This window comes from Taudactylus pleione, unplaced genomic scaffold, assembly GCF_031769625.1.
Source record: "Taudactylus pleione unplaced genomic scaffold, aTauple2 ptg000244l, whole genome shotgun sequence".
NCBI classification, from domain to species: domain Eukaryota; kingdom Metazoa; phylum Chordata; class Amphibia; order Anura; family Myobatrachidae; genus Taudactylus; species Taudactylus pleione.
This window is the reverse complement of record NW_028284646.1, coordinates 8732420-8751693: the sequence shown is the minus strand read 5'-3', so window position 1 is coordinate 8751693 and position 19274 is coordinate 8732420. Positions and strand designations below refer to the sequence as shown.

At 42.8% G+C, this 19274-nt stretch overlaps 1 protein-coding gene across 2 annotated transcripts in view; it reads left to right on the top strand.

Moving 5' to 3' along the window:
* The window catches only part of ARHGEF10 (Rho guanine nucleotide exchange factor 10), a 154862-nt gene that overhangs the window by 93520 nt on the left and 42068 nt on the right, over window positions 1-19274 (top strand). For both annotated transcript variants that reach the window (XM_088479699.1, XM_088479698.1), the window contains exons 16-21: window positions 3859-4029; window positions 7830-7975; window positions 9264-9436; window positions 17168-17283; window positions 18191-18318; window positions 18444-18544. In XM_088479699.1, coding sequence (XP_088335825.1) covers window positions 3859-4029; window positions 7830-7975; window positions 9264-9436; window positions 17168-17283; window positions 18191-18318; window positions 18444-18544 — 835 coding nt within the window. The remainder of the gene's footprint in view (window positions 1-3858; window positions 4030-7829; window positions 7976-9263; window positions 9437-17167; window positions 17284-18190; window positions 18319-18443; window positions 18545-19274) is intronic.

The following is a 19274-nucleotide window of genomic DNA, read 5'->3' as shown; positions in this document are numbered from 1 at the left end:
GTCTTCCAGAGATAGACCTCATGGCGTCCCGGCACAACAACAAGTTGCCGGTGTACGGGTCTCGAACATGAGACGAAAAGGCGTCTCTGGTGTATGCCCTGTCCGTCTAGTAGATGTTCCAGTTTGCCTACCTTTTCCCTCCGTTTTCCCTTCTTCCGCGGGTATTACGGAAATTCAAATCAAGAAGGAGGTACGCTACTGTTGATAGCTTCCGAGTGGCCCAGACGGCACTGGTTCTCCGACCTCCAGAGTCTGTCAGTAGACGTTCCTCTGAGGTTACCATTACGACCGAATCTGCTGTCATAGGGTCCTTGTCTTCACCCGGACCTGACTCGGTGTGGCTGTTGAAACGGTCATGCTAAGGTCCAGAGGGTTTTTCTAGCTCCGTGGTGCAAACCATACTAAGAGCTTGTAAACCTTCCTCGGCAAGAATCTACCATCGTGTGTGGCATACTTTCTTCCGGTGATGTAGACCTAGAGGTTATTCCCTTAGGGAGTTCCGCCTGTCTAGGGTGTTGGCTTTCCTACAGGCTGGACTGGATCATGGGCTTCGCCTGGCTTCTCTGAAAGTGCAGGTGTCTGCCCTGTCAGTCTGGTTTCATCGTAGGATTGCTGCGCTCTCTGATGTGCACACCTTTATGCGAGGTGTTCTTCGCATTCAGCCACCTTTTGTTCCACCTGTGGCGCCTTGGAATTGGGCTGTGGTCCTGAGAGTTCTCTAGGGACCGCCGTTTGAACCACTGGACTCAGTGGACTTTAAATGGCTTACAGCTGAAACCATATTCCTTCTGGCCATTGCCTCGGCCAGACGGATGTCGGATTTAGGGGTTCTCTCTTGTAGACCCCCTTTTCTGAATTTTCATAGGAATAGGGCGGTGCTTCGCACTCGTCCGGGATTCCTTCCCGAAGTGGTATCCAGTTTTCACATCAATGAAGAAATTGTTGTGCCGGCTTTCAATTCACCTGGACTTTCAGTGGGTGACGCCACTTGGGATGTTGTGCGGGCATTGAGAATTTATGTTGATCGCACTTCTTCTTTTAGGAAGTCGGACGCCTTGTTTGTCCTCTATGGCTTCCGTAAAAAGGGTTGGCCTGCTTCAAAGTAGACTTTGGCAGGCTGGATTCGTATGGCAATTTCAGAAGCTTATCTTCATGAAGGTCTTCCAGTTCCCTCCTTGGTGAGGGCTCATTCCACTAGGTCTGTGGGTCCTTCGTTTGCAGCTAGACGTGGTGCCTCTGCAGTTCAGATCTGCAAGGCTGCTACGTAGTCTTCTGTCAATACGTTTGTGAGGTATTACGCTTTTGACATCTTTGCCTCTCAGGATGCTTCCTTCGGGCGGCGGATTCTCCTCTCAGCACAGGAGCGTCCCCACCCTTAAAGGATACTGCTTTGGGACATCCCCAAGGTATCCTGTGGATACCCTATGGACCCTGAAGTAGAAAATATGAGATATGGTAAGAACTTACCCTTGTTATCTCTATTTCTACGAAGTCCATAGGGTTCCACAGGACTCCCGCCCTGTCGCACCTGTACTGCAGATGAGCTTTATTCTGGTCACCGTTTTTTCCGTCTCCCTATGGTGAGAATGTGATTCTTGTGAGTGTCCAGATTTTTTTTCTTCTCTCTCTTTCTTCTCCTCCTCCGGCCTATGGCTTGTGACGTAACTGAGATGCCTTGGCCCGGGGGCGGGGTATAGGAGAGGGACCCAGATGCATCCTGGGAGGCTGAAAACTTTAACTCTGTGGTGCCTGAAGACTGACGTCATCACCTATACCCCAAGGTATCCTGTGGAACCCTATGGACTTCGTAGAAATAGAGATAACAAGGGTAAGTTCTTACCATATCTCATATTATCTAGAACCCACTTAGCTATTGCTGCACTGACATGACTAATGGTTACAGTTTAAACAGGATCACATTTTAGTTGTCAGATATATACCTTTGGTCTGTATTTACCGCTGCTTTCAAAGGATACTCACCTAGGTGCACTCACCAGTATCTCAGTATCATGATCATCAGAACACTAGCCCTGTTTCAGACCTGGTTCCAAGCACTGAGCGCTCGCAACCGGGTTGATGGTGGCCCACAGCACATACGCACAACGGAGCCGGCTCCGTTGTGTGCATGCGCGAGACCCGGCTAGCGACGGGCAATCCGTCGCTCCGGGTCTCGCACCAAAGGGGGCGAGCTGTCGATGTTGAGTGACAGCTCGCCCCCTTTGGTGGGCGGGCTGGGGGGGTGGCTGGCTAAACGGAGCCGTTCCCATGAGAACGCCTGCCGTTTGGGGGCGGCCCCACTGACATCATGAGTGATGTCATTGGACAGCTTCCGGCTCTGTTAGAGCCGAAAGCTCTCTGGGGCTTGCGATGAACGAGACCCTACCACAAGGGTCTCGTCTCAAGCCCGATGGTCGCGATGGTCTTTACCATCGCGACCATCATCATGGCCGCTCGCTATAGCTGTGGGTGGTCACCCATATCTAAGCAAGCGGCCAAGAGGCCGCTCCAAAAAAAAAAAAAGCCCGGCCCTGATTCAGAGCGAGCGCTCTGCATCAGGCCCACTGTCACCACTGCACTGTTAGCATTTGAAGTCAGTACTGTAAATATTATGTGGACCCAAATATGTACAAGGCTATCAGGGGTATTCAATATGGGAGCGATAACATAGTTTTTGAGTTAATATCGCAATTATGACGTCATTATCGCAGGTTTTACTTTTACACCCTATTCAATTTCAAAGGCTTATCGCAGTTTTGACATGTCTTTGATAAAAAACGGTGATAACTTTTCACCATTGAATAGGTGTCGAAAAAAAGTGCAGAATTGGGGTTTAGGGGTGCAAGCTTAAAAAAAATAGCCTGCACCCCATGGAATGACATTTAAAAAAGAACTGTGTCAAAAAAAGTACAAAAAAAAATAGGGACACCCCAAAAAATTAATCGAAAAATTGGGGTGCAAAAAAAAAAAATGGGAAAAAATTGTTAAACAATAGGGAAATAGGTTCAGGGCTATTCTGCAAGTATGCGGCAGATGTTTTCTAGAATAGAATTATAGCGGCAGGTGCACAAATGCAGAATTTTTACAAAATTAATTTAGGGACACCAAAATATGCTAGTACCCATTTTCATGTACCCCAAATTTGATGGGACCACTTAAAAAAAACGAAAAAAAATAACCTAAGTGCTCTTCTGCATCGCTTCTTCAATGTCGGGAAAAAAACACCTGCTGCGGCTATTTAAATCCCCAACTTTCAATTAAAGGCTAAAACGGGGGTACCCATAGTGTTTCCCCCCATGTTTTTACAACTTTAGGGGGGTCTTATAATTATTTTAAGGAAAAATTCGTAACTTTACGCAAATCCAACTTCGGAGTTTCCCGTTTTCATTAATTTTATATTGAATACGGGGATAAGCGGGAGCGCGCACCAGACTTTAACGCAGAAAAAAACTCCGATATGAAACGTTAACTTCGACAGTGAAGTTAACGTTTCATATTGAATACCCCTCTATGTCTATTAAGTACTGAGTGTAGAATAGATGTTTGGTCACTCCATGTTTACTTAACTTAATTAAAGGGGATAGGGGGGAAAAAGACACTTTATTGGACTTCATGGGAATTACTAATTAGAGACAACTGTGGCAATTGACCCTGTTTCCCTCTAACAACCTTGCTTGCCTGACTGTATTCTACTAGTTCATGTATAAGTATATATTAGGCGTGTTTAGCTTTACTATGAGAAATTTACTTCTCAACAGACGTATGTAAACATTGTTATTTTCAGAAGCTGATTGTGACCTCTTACATTATAATGATCAGGTCTTGCATTGCTTTCCTGAGATTCTGGCTTATATTTTGCAGGATATGTTGAAAAACACAGTGAAGGGTCATCCTGATCGGCTGCCTTTGCAGATGGCTCTTACAGAGCTGGAAACGCTAGCAGACAAACTCAATGAGAGGAAGCGGGATGCAGACCAGCGCTGTGAAATTAAGCAAATCGCCAAAGCAATGAATGAAAGATATCTGAACAAGGTTAGTCAGAAGTTATAGGAGAATAGTGAACAAATAAGATCAGAAATAGTCATGTTAAACCACTTTTTTAGCAGTGACCATTTTCTGTGTTTGCTATAGTGCCCATATCATCCTTTTTTATAACCTGCTTTGTTAGAGGCAATAAAGTATTTTTAATTCGTAAAATTGATCTTGCAGATATATATGAACATGGCGCAGTGCTGTCATGCGATTTAAAGAGTGGCGAGGCGTAGGCAATGTTGCAACAGCCAGTGTTCTATTGAAGCAGAAAATTAGGGCTGGAGATGGGCTTGTAGGGGGCTGTATCAAAATTGTTACATTTCAACTCCCCTTAAAGATAATACATTTTTTTTTCTAATTTAAATAATTATGCACAACTTACTGGGATAACTCCTAATTCTTATAAATAGGGCATCTGCTCTAAATTAAAAAAAATGAAAAACCCAGCCATTACTGACATATTGAGGTGGAAACCGAGGGGGTACTGCTCCAGGTTGTGTATCTTGCCCATACTTGCCTACTTTTGAAAAAGTATTTCAGAGAGATTGGGAAAGCAACATCTATGCGCACGCTGCTGAAGAGGGCGTGTACGGCTCTGTCTAAAAAGTTATCCTAAAATTAACTAACATCCAACTGTACATTAAAAATATGCTTTAGTTTACTATTTTCTAGCATCTTAAATGACCCCCTATAACTTTTTCCCCTCCGTCAGGTTCATCCCACATCCCCTGTAATGCAGCATGCATCCCTAAACACAACCACCTGGAATAAAATGCACACGTCCTGTAATGTAACACGCAAGGCTATTGAATCAGCACACTTTCTTGGATTCAAATCAAAACATCTTTGGCACACAGTCACTCATGTAATCGTCATTGTGCTGGAGAGTGGTGGCCATTTTTTTGTAGCACATATCCTCCTTATTTTTCTGCCCAGTGTGTCCTCCTTTGTGGGTGGAGCGTGGTCACTGTGTTTCGCCTATCCAGCCCAGCTTCAGGGAGATTGCTAGATTGTCCAGGGATCAGGGAGATAACCGCTACTTCAGGGCCTCTCACTGACATTTCGGGATGGTTGGCAAGCATACATTCTTTCCTGATAATAGTATGTGCAATTCTTGGAAAAGGGGGACACCCATACCTAGATTTACTTGATTTATGAGGAGGGGCCTATTTGTTTGTGGAGGCCTGGGGCTGTAGTCCCACCCGCCACATTTTTAATCTAGCCCTGCATATTTTATATGGGTGGTCAAGGGCAGGTGAAGATGGAGAATGATTACAGTCGCCATCACTAGCTTGTGATTGGCTTTTTGTGAATGCACTGCTAATTGATGATTTCTTTATTGCTCAGACTGAAAATTTGCCTTTCAGTGCATGTTTAAGCAAATATTTATTAAGAAAAAAATTCATACACGAGATTGCGAGTTTTTTCTGATGTATTAGACAAGTATTTAAAGTTGTTGTGACAGCTGAAAGAGAATCTGAATTTGGCTATATATATTGTGTAAAGTTTAAATGGGGCTCTCCTGCTGACCTTCACATAACTTGCAATAGTTTCAGCTTTGTATATACACCGATCAGCCATAACATTAAAACTGCTTGTCTAATATTTTGTTGGTCCCCCTCATGCCACAAGACCTCTGAAAGTGTCCTTTGGTGTCTGGCAGAGCCGTAACTAAGGGTGTGCGAGTGGTGCCGTTACACAGAGCTATAGGGGAGGGACCGTCACTGCCCCACGGCCTTTGCTTCTGACTAGCTGGGTGCCTGGTAGGACACCCTACAACTACTATTGCCGCGCAGAGTGTCCTTTGTATGCTCGGGGCAGTGCTGCACTAGCCGGTGATGGCATCGCCACTCCCTCTATATGATGACATTAGGTCATGCCTCCACCGGGTGCTCTTGGGCCCTGTTACGCTGCTGGTATCTGGCCCTAAGATGTTAGCAGCAGACCTTAGGTGTGTAGTTAGGAGGTGGGACCTCCATGGCTCTGACTTGTTCTTCAAACACATCCCACAGATGCTTGATCGAATTGAGATCTGGGGAGTAAGGCAGGGCATTAGAGAGCGAGGCAGAACAAGGGTACTGGTGGGGTGTGGCCTCTTACAAAAAAATCTGAAAAGGCGTTGCATGCTGCACAGGGGGACGCCGTGCACCCTCAGCCAGGGGCAGAAACATGTGGGACACGATCAGTGCTATCTCTCTTCCCCCGGTACATCATGCAGGTAAAGAAGACTGCTGCTGCTCAGTGGCAGCAGCCTCCCTGGACCCTCCGCAGCCCAGCACCCGGAAGCATGTTCTGGGCTGGGGAGAGAGGCTCCTGCTGTTGACGGGTAAGTAGGGGGAAGAACAGCAGATCCAGGCCTCTCCTCCAAACCCAGGCCTGAATCAACACCTTGAAGTCACTCAAACCATTCCTGAGTGTGGCTGGACACATTATGTACTTTGTCTGCAACAATGTTTAGGCAGATGGTGTGTGTCAAAGTAACATTCACATGAATGCCAGATTCCCAGCAGAACATTCCCCAGAGCATCACACTGCTTCCCCCGGCTTGCTTTCCTCCCATAGTGCATCCTGCTACCATCTCTACCCAGGTACACCATGCACATGTACCTGGCCGTCCACATGATGTAAAAGAAAACGTGTTTCATCAGATCAGGCCACCTTCTCACATTGCTCCATGGTCCAATTTGATGCTCACATATCAATTGTAGGCGCTTCCGGCGGTGGCCAGGGGTCAGCATGGGCAATCTGACCAGTTTACAGATATGCAGCTCCATACGCAGCAAGCTGTGATGCACTGCCACCTTTCTATCAAAGCCAGCAATAACTTTTTCAGCAAATTGTGCTACAGTAGCTCTTCTTTGGGATCAGAGGAGATGGGCTAGGCTTTGCTCCCCATGCGCCTCAATGAGCCTTTGGCACCCATGACCTTGTCGCCAGTACCCCGGTTGTCCTGCTTTGGACCTCTTTTGGTAGGTAGTAACCACTGCATATCAGGAACACACCACAGGACCTGTCATTTTGGAGATGCTCTGACACAGTTGTCTAGCCATCACAATTTGGCCCTTGTCAGAGTCGCTCAGATCCTTACGCTTGCCCATTTTTCCTGTTTCCAGCACATCAACTTCAAGAACTGACTGCTCACTTGCTGCCTAATATATCCGTCCCCATGATAGGTCCCATTGTAACAATATAATCAATATTATTCACCTGTCAGTGGTTTTAATGTTCTGGCTGATCAGTGTACATGCAATTGCACCTTTTTTTAATTCAAATTACTCCATCTATTTGGGGAAGTAATAGTGGTCAGCGTAGTATCAGTCTCATTGGGGGCAACATATGAGCCAGATGTTGTTAAGGGGAGTGTGAACAGAGGACCTCATTCAGAGCCGCTCGCAAAATGCTCAGAGTGCTCGCTCTGAATGAGGGCGGCCGCTTCTGTGTAATGAGCCGGCCTCCTGGCCGCTCGCTAAGCTGTGGGTGACCACCCACAGCTTTAGCGAGCGACCAGGTTGATGGTCGCGATGGTCAAGACCATTGCGACCATCGCGGCTTGCGACGAGACCCTTGTGGTAGGGTCTAGTCTGCCGCAAGCCCCAGTGAGCTTTCGGCTCTAATAGAGCCGGAAGCTCACCACTGAAATCACGAGTGTATCATTGTATCATTGATGTAACCACAAGATTAACCTCTATTAACCTCTACAGAGAATTAACATTTTGCAACTTTATTTCTGAATGTTATTACCTTACGCATTCTTTCACTAATTGATAATAACTGCCATTTATATACATTTTGCTGCATAGCTCCTCAGTAATGGCAGCAGATATCTTATCCGATCAGATGACATGATAGAAACGGTTTACAATGAGAGAGGTGACATAGTAAAGACCAAGCAGCGGCGTCTCTTCATGTTGAATGATGTCCTGATGTGTGCCACAGCTAATTCAAGGTGGGTACTGCGTATATGGGGTCATTTATATAAAAAACGTCAGGATGATCTCTTAACAGTACCAGAAAAGTAACACTGGAAAAATACATTATAGTTTGTAAACAATAGGGTTAATTATTTGGAATTCTCTCACAAATTGCAATTTGTCCCTCACCTACACATATTACTCAGATGGACTAAAAATTAGCATCAGCTACACTTCTGTTTAGAATAGTGGCTATATTTTAGACAGAAGAGTGCTGGTATATTTCCTTTGTGATCGTTGAATTCTATCAATCATGATATCACTCTATCAATCATGATGTCATTATTGCCCTGAATTCAGATGTTTCTTAATTTCTATTAATACGAGTACATAAAAATATTTATGCTAGACATTTTGTCTTTGTTTAACCCTGTTCTATTATTAGAATTTCTATTATTTCAAATCATATTGCTTAGGTGAGAAGCAGGCGGCCTGTATATCTCTAGCTCTTGTCTGTTGCCAACGCATACTGAGAGCTGTTACTGGCCAGCAGATGGCAGCAGACGGTACTTCTAGCGTCCAGCCTAATCAGTGAACAGTAGAATGTAGTCTTACCAGGGTGAATCCAGTCTCATTCTTTTATAAAGTGATGAAAAAACTGAGAGCAAAGCAAATGTATCTGCATCCGTTTTATATTGTATTATTGAAGAACAATGCAGATTTTTTTTTTCCCCACAAGTGGATTTTTATGTTCTCTATTATTTTTTAAGTGTTCCAGCAAAAGCAGTGATTGTTTGCTAGTAACAGTTGGCAATGAGTCATAATAACTAATGAAAACTAATCATAGGCGAAAAAATTTGACAATTTTACATTCAAATATAACTTTATATATACCGTTATTGGGTTGGATTTGTTTTGTTAACATTCATAATGTTGACAGGAAAATATCGACATGGTCTTAATTTCGACATGCTTAGCGTGTCGACATTGACCATGTCAACATTCATCATGTCGACACTAATGAAATGCCGACATGATTAGAATGTCAACAAAACAGTCCCCTACCCTCCCTTCGGCAGCCTAACCTGAACTCTGTCCTCCCGTAGCCTAACCCTAATGATGGCATTATGCAGAATGTAGACCTATCAGATGTGGATCTTGTGCACCTGACATGACTGTCAACACTGTGATTGTGACTGCATCCCGTTATTGTTTGTTTTTATTCACTGTTGGTGCTTCATTACGAAGTGACACCATTGCAATATTGTGTATTACTGAACCTTGTTTATGAGACATCACTGGTAAATTGTATCTATACTTTAGATCATCTAATGAAGGCAGCAGTATGGTTACAGAAAGCCAGAAGTACTTACTGAAATGGAGTGTGCCTCTGGGGCATGTTGAGGTTATTGAATATGGAGAAAGTGAGGAGCAAGGGAATCCGTCTCGGTTTTCTGCTTTACATGTAGCTGAGAAGGTGGTTTGTGCCACACCAAGTAAGTGTACATAGTCCCTCACCAAGTAAGTGTACATAGTCCCTCCCCAAGTAAGTGTAAGTGTACATAGTCCCTCACCAAGTAAGTGTACATAGTCCCTCACCAAGTAAGTGTACATAGTGCCTCACCAAGTAAGTGTACATAGTGCCTCACCAAGTAAGTGTACATAGTGCCTCACCAAGTAAGTGTACATAGTGCCTCACCAAGTAAGTGTACATAGTGCCTCACCAAGTAAGTGTACATAAGTGCCTCACCAAGTAAGTGTACATAGTCCCTCACCAAGTAAGTGTACATAGTGCCTCACCAAGTAAGTGTACATAGTGCCTCACCAAGTAAGTGTACATAGTCCCTCACGAAGTACGTGTACTTTGTCCCTCACCAAGTACGTGTACTTTGTCCCTCACCAAGTACGTGTACATAGTCCCTCACCAATTAAGTGTACATAGTCCCTCACCAATTAAGTGTACATAGTCCCTCATCAATTAAGTGTACATAGGGCCTGATTCAGAGCCGGACGCTCTGACCAGAGCGCTCGCTCTGAATCAGTGCCCTCCTACATAAACTTGGAGCGGCCTCTTGGACGCTCGCATAGCTGTGGGTTACCACCCACAGCTTATGCGAGCGTCCATGATGATGGTCGCGATGGTCAAGACCATCGCGACCATCGGGCTTGCGACGAGACCCTGGGGTAGGGTCTCGCTGCCGCAAGCCCTGGAGTGATTTTGGCTCTATCAGAGCCAAAATCACTCCCACTGACATCACTAGTGATGTCAGTGGGGCAGGACCCAGACTGTAGGCGTTCCCAAGGGAACGCCTCCGTCTGGCAGCCACTCCCCCGGCACGCCCACCAAAGGGGGCGTGCTGTCAATCAACATCGACAGCTCGCCCCCTTTGGTGCGAGACCTGGAGTGACGGCTTCCCCATCGCTCCCCGGGTCTCGCGCATGCGCATGATGGAGCTCCCTCCGTCGTGCACATGCGCTCTAGGGCACCATCGACCCGCTTGCGAGCGTCAGCGCTCGCGAGCGGGTCTGAGTCAGGCCCATAGTCGGGTCGATGGTGCCCTAGAGCGCATGTGCACGACTTACACCAAGTAAGTGTAAATAGTCCCTCACCAAGTAAGTGTAAATAGTCCCTCACCAAGTAAGTGTACATAGTCCCTCACCAAGTAAGTGTACATAGTGCCTCACCAAGTAAGTGTACATAGTGCCTCACCAAGTAAGTGTACATAGTGCCTCACCAAGTAAGTGTACATAGTGCCTCACCAAGTAAGTGTACATAGTGCCTCACCAAGTAAGTGTACATAGTGCCTCACCAAGTAAGTGTACATAGTGCCTCACCAAGTAAGTGTACATAGTCCCTCACCAAGTAAGTGTACATAGTGCCTCACCAAGTAAGTGTACATAGTGCCTCACCAAGTAAGTGTACATAGTGCCTCACCAAGTAAGTGTACATAGTGCCTCACCAAGTAAGTGTACATAGTGCCTCACCAAGTAAGTGTACATAGTGCCTCACCAAGTAAGTGTACATAGTCCCTCACCAAGTAAGTGTACATAGTGCCTCCACTAGAGAAATATGACATGTTTTTCACCCAGTTTATTTTCATTTTTGAGATGTAATTGTTTTATAATATTACTTCTGTGAAGTTCCACTTGAGCAGTAGATGTCTCATTGATAAGACCTAGAACTGACGACTAAGAATATCACTCATGCAGGCACTACCTGGCTTACACAGAGTGGATTAGAGATGGCTCCACATTATATTAGGAAGTTGTTATACAGATGTGTCCTCATACACCTAGGGGTATATTTACTAAAGTACAGGTTTATAGAAGTGGAAGTTTTGTCCATAGCAACCAATCACATGCTACTTATCATTTTTCTCCATCTCCACTTCTATAAACCTGCACTTTAGTAAATATAATGCCCCATGCAGTGTGAGATGCCTGGCGTGAGTGAACTACCAGGTGCTGTGCAACTCTGCTTGCACCAAGCATCTTTTTTGCATCTTTATTGCCCAAAACTGAGTTTTAGGATTATATTTACTAAAGTGTGGGTTTTTAGAAGTGGAGATGTTGCCCATAGCAACCAATCAGATTCTAGCTATTATCTTCTAGAAGGTGCTAGATAAATGTTAAGTACAATCTAATTGATTGCTATGGGCAATGCAGTGCGACTAAGACACACCAGGAGACTGCACTGGTTAATTTGATATGCAACACTTGTATATCTGTGTGCGACTGACTCTGTAGACAAATTACAACAGAACTTCACATGGCAAAAAGCCGCGGCTGCTGCATCGCAGCACTTTATACAGAATCAGACTTTGGGCCTGATTCAGCAGTGATAGCAAATGCAACTACGTACGCAGATTGAGCAATTTGTTAACCATTACACTTGCATATAAGCTGCAATCACACTGTGATTACGGATGCACAGAGGAGTCCATGGCAGAGTGTGTGATTGGGGCGGGGGGGAGGGAGTGGTCAGAAAAACACAGACGTGCCTATCCGTTTGAACGCCGATGCTTGGGCATGCATAAATGAGCCACTGTGATTGCATACGCAGCTTGAGAGCTCACTGCGTGCGTACAGACTTTCAGTGTCTGCGGCAGGTCAGACCTGGTGTAAATGCTGCATGAGTGGTCGATGTGTGTCGGTGGTACCCATGTTTAAACAGAAGAGAAACAGTGGATGGATGTGAGAAAGCAGCAGTGGGCGTCTTTATGTCGGCTGTGCTTTTGCAAGCATTAGCATATTTTCGCAGCTGCGTTCCATGCGAACTCGCAGCTTTGATCGCAGTAGAGATCCCTGCTGAATCAGGCCCTTAGTTCAGATAAATTGTGTGAAATTCTGAATCAGGCCCATGCTGTCTGGCATGGCAATTGTGACATATTTTAGGGGAAACCATTGACTTGTGATTGTAGAGCTCTCTAAATTCCCCTTTAACTAGTCAGCCCTTCATCTCTCAAAACTGTACTTTTTATTGCTCTAGAAAGATGCCAGTCTATCACAATACTAGTTTCATGATATAAAGCTGCTAGCACTCCCCAAACAACATTTAAAATAATTTGGATAAACTTCTGGAGACTGCTAATTCTAGGTCTTTATATAGAACAAATTGTATTTTGGTGGTAACATTTTCTTTAGAAGCCCCTTAATTGCACCACCCAGTCTTGCTTGACTCCTACTTGAGTAGATAAATAAGTGTTAAATGCAGATGAACCAGCCGTAGAATGTTGAAAAAATAGCAAAACAAATCAACGTACTCATAGCTTTGATTCCATCTGAATAATGTTGTGCTGGTCGTGTTCCTCTCCACATCTATAGAGTCAACACAGTTTTCCTTATCCTGTCATTTTCATCTTGTCACTATAAGCAACATGATTAAAGCATCTGATCTAGCCTGATTGCCCTGCTGTCAGACTGAGAAGGTTGTTCACACAATGAGAGCATTCTTGTCAATTCATTATACACACTATTACTAAGCCAGAATCTTCTGAATACCAATTAGCTTTCAGAGTGCACTCTGCATTTTTACATCCTTCCAGGATTTCCTTCCGCTCTGTGGCTCTGGAAGGTTTGTGGCCTGTTTTGTTTGTAACCATCCTGGCTAAATTCAGAAACATGGGTGGCTTTACCGCAGTCCTTATAAACCATTATCATTATTATTAGGAATTTTGTTACCGGCTTCCTTTAACTGTACAGTCTGTTATTTTGTTTAAACTTGTTTGTTCAGAATGTGCTTTTTAATAATTTCACTGAAATTAAGTTGTTGCATTGATAAACAACTGTCTTTGTTTTTGTAACATCACCCATAAAATAATGGTGCATACACACGGTCAGATTTTGTAGGACGATATAAACGATAACGATATCTTTTATCGTTATATCGTTAATATTGTCCATTTTTTGGCCCCTTCCAACCCCCAAACGAAGGTTGATGCGCAGGCACGGATGATCGATATCTATATCGACCATCGCCCGTGCATGCAGGCCAACCTGGTCGATATCGGTCAGGTTAGCCTGTTACTATAGGGAGCCGCGATCGTTGATCACGGGTCGTTATAGTCGTTTGGGGGTTGGTGCATGTGCTGGATGTTCGATATCGAACATACAGGACGATCAGACAACGATATATTTATCGTTGTTTGATCTGTCTGATCGCTCCATGTGTACCCTCCATAATAGTACATTCTAGTATAGAATACATCTAGTATACTTTTAAACAAAGGATGCTACTATTTTCAAAACTTTAAAGATTCTTTAACTCCATGAACTATATCTCTAAATACTACATACCAATATGTATTACCAATATTATTACTGTGAAATCTGCTTATCTGAATCTATTTGGAGGACACTGTGATAAAATCAATTTGGGATTGCGTAAAATCAATATGTATTACCAATATGATTACCGTAAAAACTGTTTCTCTGAATCCATATGGGGGACACTGCGATCCCTCCCCAATTTCTCTAGTACAGTGGTGTCAAACTCAGGCCATCCAGCTGTAGTGGAACTACACATCCCAGCATACACTGCCACAGTTTTGCTATTAGGGCATGCTAAAACTGTGGCAGGTCATGCTGGGATATGTAGTCCACAGCAGTTGGATGGCCACGAGTTTGATACCCCTGATCTAGTATTTTAGGTTTGGTTGTTTGTTCTTTTCACAATTTGGATCCACTTAGATCCCTCCCAGTGTCCCCTGCAGCGCGCGCGTCAACTGGCGCATTTGCAAAAGGACTCCCAGGTCATAAAGCTGGAAGTCCTATCATTGCAAAGGACAGCTATTTTTTGGAAGAGCAGTCCTTTGTGATTTTAATCGCAATTCTAAGTGTATATTAACACTGCTATGCACCCGATAAGTCGTGGGTTGTAGTGCATCCAAAATGTGATTGCGCAGTGCAATCCGCCCCAAGTGAGTCATTTCAACTCGACTCAATAAAAAGGCTTAAATGGCAACTACTGCCATGCAAAGCATTGAGTTTCTGGTTCTTTTTGGTAGACACACTCTTTAGTCAGTTGAGCTGCAATTACTCACTTGGAAAGTTACTATCTGTAAGCCATTTTATCAGCTAGGAGGATGTCGGAGCTGACAGCTTTGTCTTGTAACCTCCTTATATGATATTCCACAAAGATAGGTTCTACACACCAAACCCTCCTGGTCAACCCAAGCGTATAGTTCTTCTTTGTCAGGAATATGTATTTTTAGATTTTTCGGCAGATCAGTCTGAGGTTGTCCACTCATAATCTCTTGGATGTAATGAGAGACACAATCCCACATCCACACAGGACTGTAAGAAAGACAGAAGATGTGTCAACCAAAAAGAACCAGGAACTCCATTCTTTGTACACCATACAATCTACGCCTTCCACATACAGTGGTAATCTAGAACAAATAGTTTTACAAGTCTACATACTAGTCTGAATGACCTGCTCTCACAATCCTTTTGCTCCCAAGATCATGTTGCCAACAGCCCTGCTGTCAAATCTAGACAGGTCAAGTCCTCATGAAAGAAAGGGCCTTGACTTACCAGGTCATATAATACACTAAATTATACATGTAACTAATTTTTGTAGCATCTACAGCTTTCACTTTCAATTTTCTCTTTTGAATGGGCCAAACAATTACAGTATACTTAAGTTGTTACTTACACCCATTTCCCACTGCCAGCAATATACCTGGTTATTACACGTAAGCACGCAGCAACCCGGGATATGCTCCATGTCAAAGGGCCCAGTTGAAATAACCCTGGTCTCCAAGCGCTGACCCGGCACTTGATGGTGGTGACGTCATGGACCCGGCAATAGGCCGGGTCGGGCCGCCAGTCTGAAAGGGGTCTCAGCCGGGTCGCACCTGGCATGGACTCGTGTACAGAATCCCAGGTGCGACCCTGCAATGTGGGGTAAAAGGGGAATTCGCTGATACTTAACTAATTTAATGGTCGCTTGTTTTAAATGCTACAAACAATCTGTATGAAAAAGTTATTTTTGGGCTATGGTTGATGTCTTCCTCTGTTTTTGTCTGGCTAACAGAAACCGCTGTGTCTGAAATTTTGCTGACTGACATTGTTACAGTATGTATATAGAGTATGTCTTACACCAGTGTTTCACAGATATGTTGTTGTTTTTTTGCATACCCCTAAGAGGTCATGTTTTCAGTATTCCTTTCTGTGTGAAGAGGTAGGATAATTGCTGCCACAGCCAAACAGGGCTGTGCAGTTGGAAACCATTTTCACGTGGAAGTAGAAATGTACCAACCCAAACGCCAGCTTCAAAACAAAAATGTGTAATATTATATAAATATCAGCGATTGCCTTAACACATGTACACTCTTGTTGGTAGAGGAACAGAGGAGAGGCTAATGATGGTCCTGATTTAGAGTTGGTGCAAATTGCACTTTTTGAACAAATCATGTAGCACTGCAAGCAAGGTGTGCAAATGCACTTATTGTTGTTGTAGCTTGCAGTGAAAATACTGCATGATGTTACATGCTACAAGCACATATCGGTCAGCTCTATTTGTACACTGCATTTTACACTTAGGCTAGTCTGCGCCTCCATAACAAATTTACATTATATTGTGCCTTTTTATGCTCAAGCATTCTAAGTTGCCTGATGATTTATATGATGTTGGTGACAGTGTCTTGTGCTACAATTTTACTACAGTAAATTGTTACTTTCTGTCTAATATACATTGATATACAGTACATTTGCCATTCATGAAGGGGTCAGACAGTAGTAAAATAGTCGGAGTCGAAGATTTGGTGTACTAACTCCACAGCCCTGCAGCTACAGTAAGTGACTAAGCTATCTCTGCATGATTAAGGAAATCCTGAAAACATGAACTGTTGGGCGAACACTTGTACAGCATGGATTGAACTGGTGACCTATAGGGAAATCACACTGTCAATGTGTAAATTTGTCATAGTAATTTAATACCCCAAAGGAAATCATTCAGATTTGTCTGTCCTGCTTATTTCTTATTTTCAGCTAAGTATATTTTGGCTTCTACTTGGCACATTATTTTACTTGGATACAACATTATTAGAAATATTAACAATTTAAGCCACAAAAGGCCATCTAGCTAATTCAGTTTTGACACTGGTTGTGCCAAGAGGTCCCTCTATCTTGTAGTATTTGAATTGTACTGCTCTGTATTTTACTTAAAATTGCTCTTCTACAATTTTTTTAATGGCGTTTACTTTGCATTACTACTGTTTTTATGTATTTTGCCTTAATCCCTCTCGATTACTGCGATCCGTTGACGAAGGACTATTAACAGTACCTAGAATCTCACGGAATTCGTCTGGGCCTCAAGCTTTCAGTTTTGTGGCACCAACCTTTTGGAACTCACTTCCCCGCACAGTTCGAGAGGCCTCCACTCTAGAATCCTTCAAAAGTAGACTCAAGACTTACCTATTCACCCAAGCATTTCACTAATGTTCCTTGTTTAAGCTTATTTTGTACTGTAAATGTAAAGCACTTTGAGTCCTTTAGGAGAAAAGCGCTATTTAAATAAAATTATTATTATTATTAATCAAAATGTTCAGAAAGTTTTACTAATTATAATAAATATATGAGAAGAGGTCAATGATATTGTAACATTTTGTAATTATTGTTATAGCTTCCTAAACACCCTAAACAATGTAATGCATTTTGTAATTATTGTTATAGCCTCCTAAACACCCTAAACAAAATGTGTGTGTTGTTATGTGTTACTATAGATAAATTATACATGGGACCTGGGCAGCTTTACCACGACTTACAAAATCTGCTTCATGATTTGGATGTTGTCAGCCAAATTGCACAATTAATTTCACATCTGAAAGGAAACTATCAGGTAAGCCCTTATTTCCTGATTTGCATTATATTTTTAAGTACCGTCTGGTTATATAGAATTAATAGTTGTAACTAAATGCATCCTTGGTGTACATGAAGAGCATGAATGAAGGTATGAGCTTAATAGCTGCAAAATATCAAATTACATAATTCTGCTTGTCTGCTTTTAAGTGGGATACATTTGTTTACCCTTGGAGTCTCTCAGACATTCCGGGAGAGTAGGTCAGTGTTGTCCGGTGCTCCACACACAGGCTGGTCATGCAGGGGTTAAAGTGACTATGCCTTTCCCACATGCTGTAAAACCACGTACTGTAGATGCCATTAGCATTTCAGCTAGAAATGGCCTAGTTAATTGTGAATTACCTTTTCCTTTATCTTTCCCAACCTTCGGTGGCAGGAAGAGGCACTTTTCATTTTACTATTGAATGTGTCTATTCTCTTTTATGTACAATGCTGCCAGAGATAGAAAGGAAATCAGAGGGAGGAGAGAAATATAAATGAATTGGAACCTCATACATAGGTTTTATGCTCTTACACGTGACCATGTTCACTTACAAATACAGTTTTAATGTAATAAGTTCAACCAACAATGAAGTGAGATTTTCCATTCAGAGTAAATTATGCCCATATGTCGAATATTTGTAGAGAAATACTATAAAAGGACACATTTCACAATAAGCTATATGAAACTGTACACTTGTATGCATGCCAGCAAATGTCCATTCACCTTCTCCATACATTAAGGATGTCCATCTTGTTTACTGATGACACATAGCAGGACTGCATTCAGTATGTCAGTTTTATAGGCATAGGAATAGGGTACATTGCATTTTGGATTGAGTGGGGACACTTTTGAGTTCACATCTGCCTGCAGTGATCTGATAGGCAGCTCTCTACCCCTCGTTTAGAATCTGAATCACACAGTTGCCCAGGATTGGTCTTCAGGCTTACAAAAGCTGATCTTGAAGAAAGAGAATGAAATCCGAGCCGCAGACCGCTGCAGAATTCAGCTCCAGCTTCCTGGCAAGCATGACAAGTCAGTGGTATTTTTTTCCCAGATAATTTTCCACCCATGGTATTCATATAGAAGATCACTTTAGAGTAGCTGTTAATGTTTCCACTATGTATATTCTTTTATCCTCTTTTCTAAATATGTTCCAGATCAGGACGGATGGCTTTCTTTACTGCAGTGTTTAATACATTTAGTCCTACTGCAAAGCAGTCATGGATCAGTAACTTACAGATGGCTAAACTTGCTCTTGGTAAGTCTTATAGCTCCATGTGTTCAATATAAATACAGTGAATGTGGGATAAAAAACACATTTTACAAGGCTTTATGCACATATTTTAATGAACATTTTGTCTTACTCTAAGTCAGGGAACTTCAATGATAAAGTTAGCTACCAGCAACTTGTAAAACAAGGTAAAAACACACCTTATTTGTGTTACCATACAAATAAAATTTATTCTTTCTAAAAATAAGGTTTCATTTCTTTTTTCACTTTGTAATAGAAATGAAAATACATTGCGAATGACATAATTTGCCACTCAAATGTGTCCTTAATCCTTTTGTATTGAATGGTCATTAAAGTGGAGTGGTGCACATGTGTTTTTCTTCAATGTCCAGCATATTAGTTGTCATACATGTCATCTACTATTATATTGTGATCACACATAGACTATTTTTTTTTCTTCAGTTGCCCTAGTAGTTTAACTAGATGTCTGTTTTGGTCCTGGGTGCACTTTTTATCTCATATGTACCCACTTACCTGCCAGTTCTTGCGGGAAAGCCATAAGCATTATGGAAAAAACAGTTCTGTAGTGTAAATACATGCAAATGATTCTGCTGATAGAGGTATGCATTTGCGAAATTAAAAATACTGATCAAATACAGAAACGAGGATTTTTGGTACTTACCGTTGAATCCTTTTCTCTGAGTCAGGCTGGGGGACACTGGACCATGGGGTTGTAGGTGTCTAGTTGGCACTAATG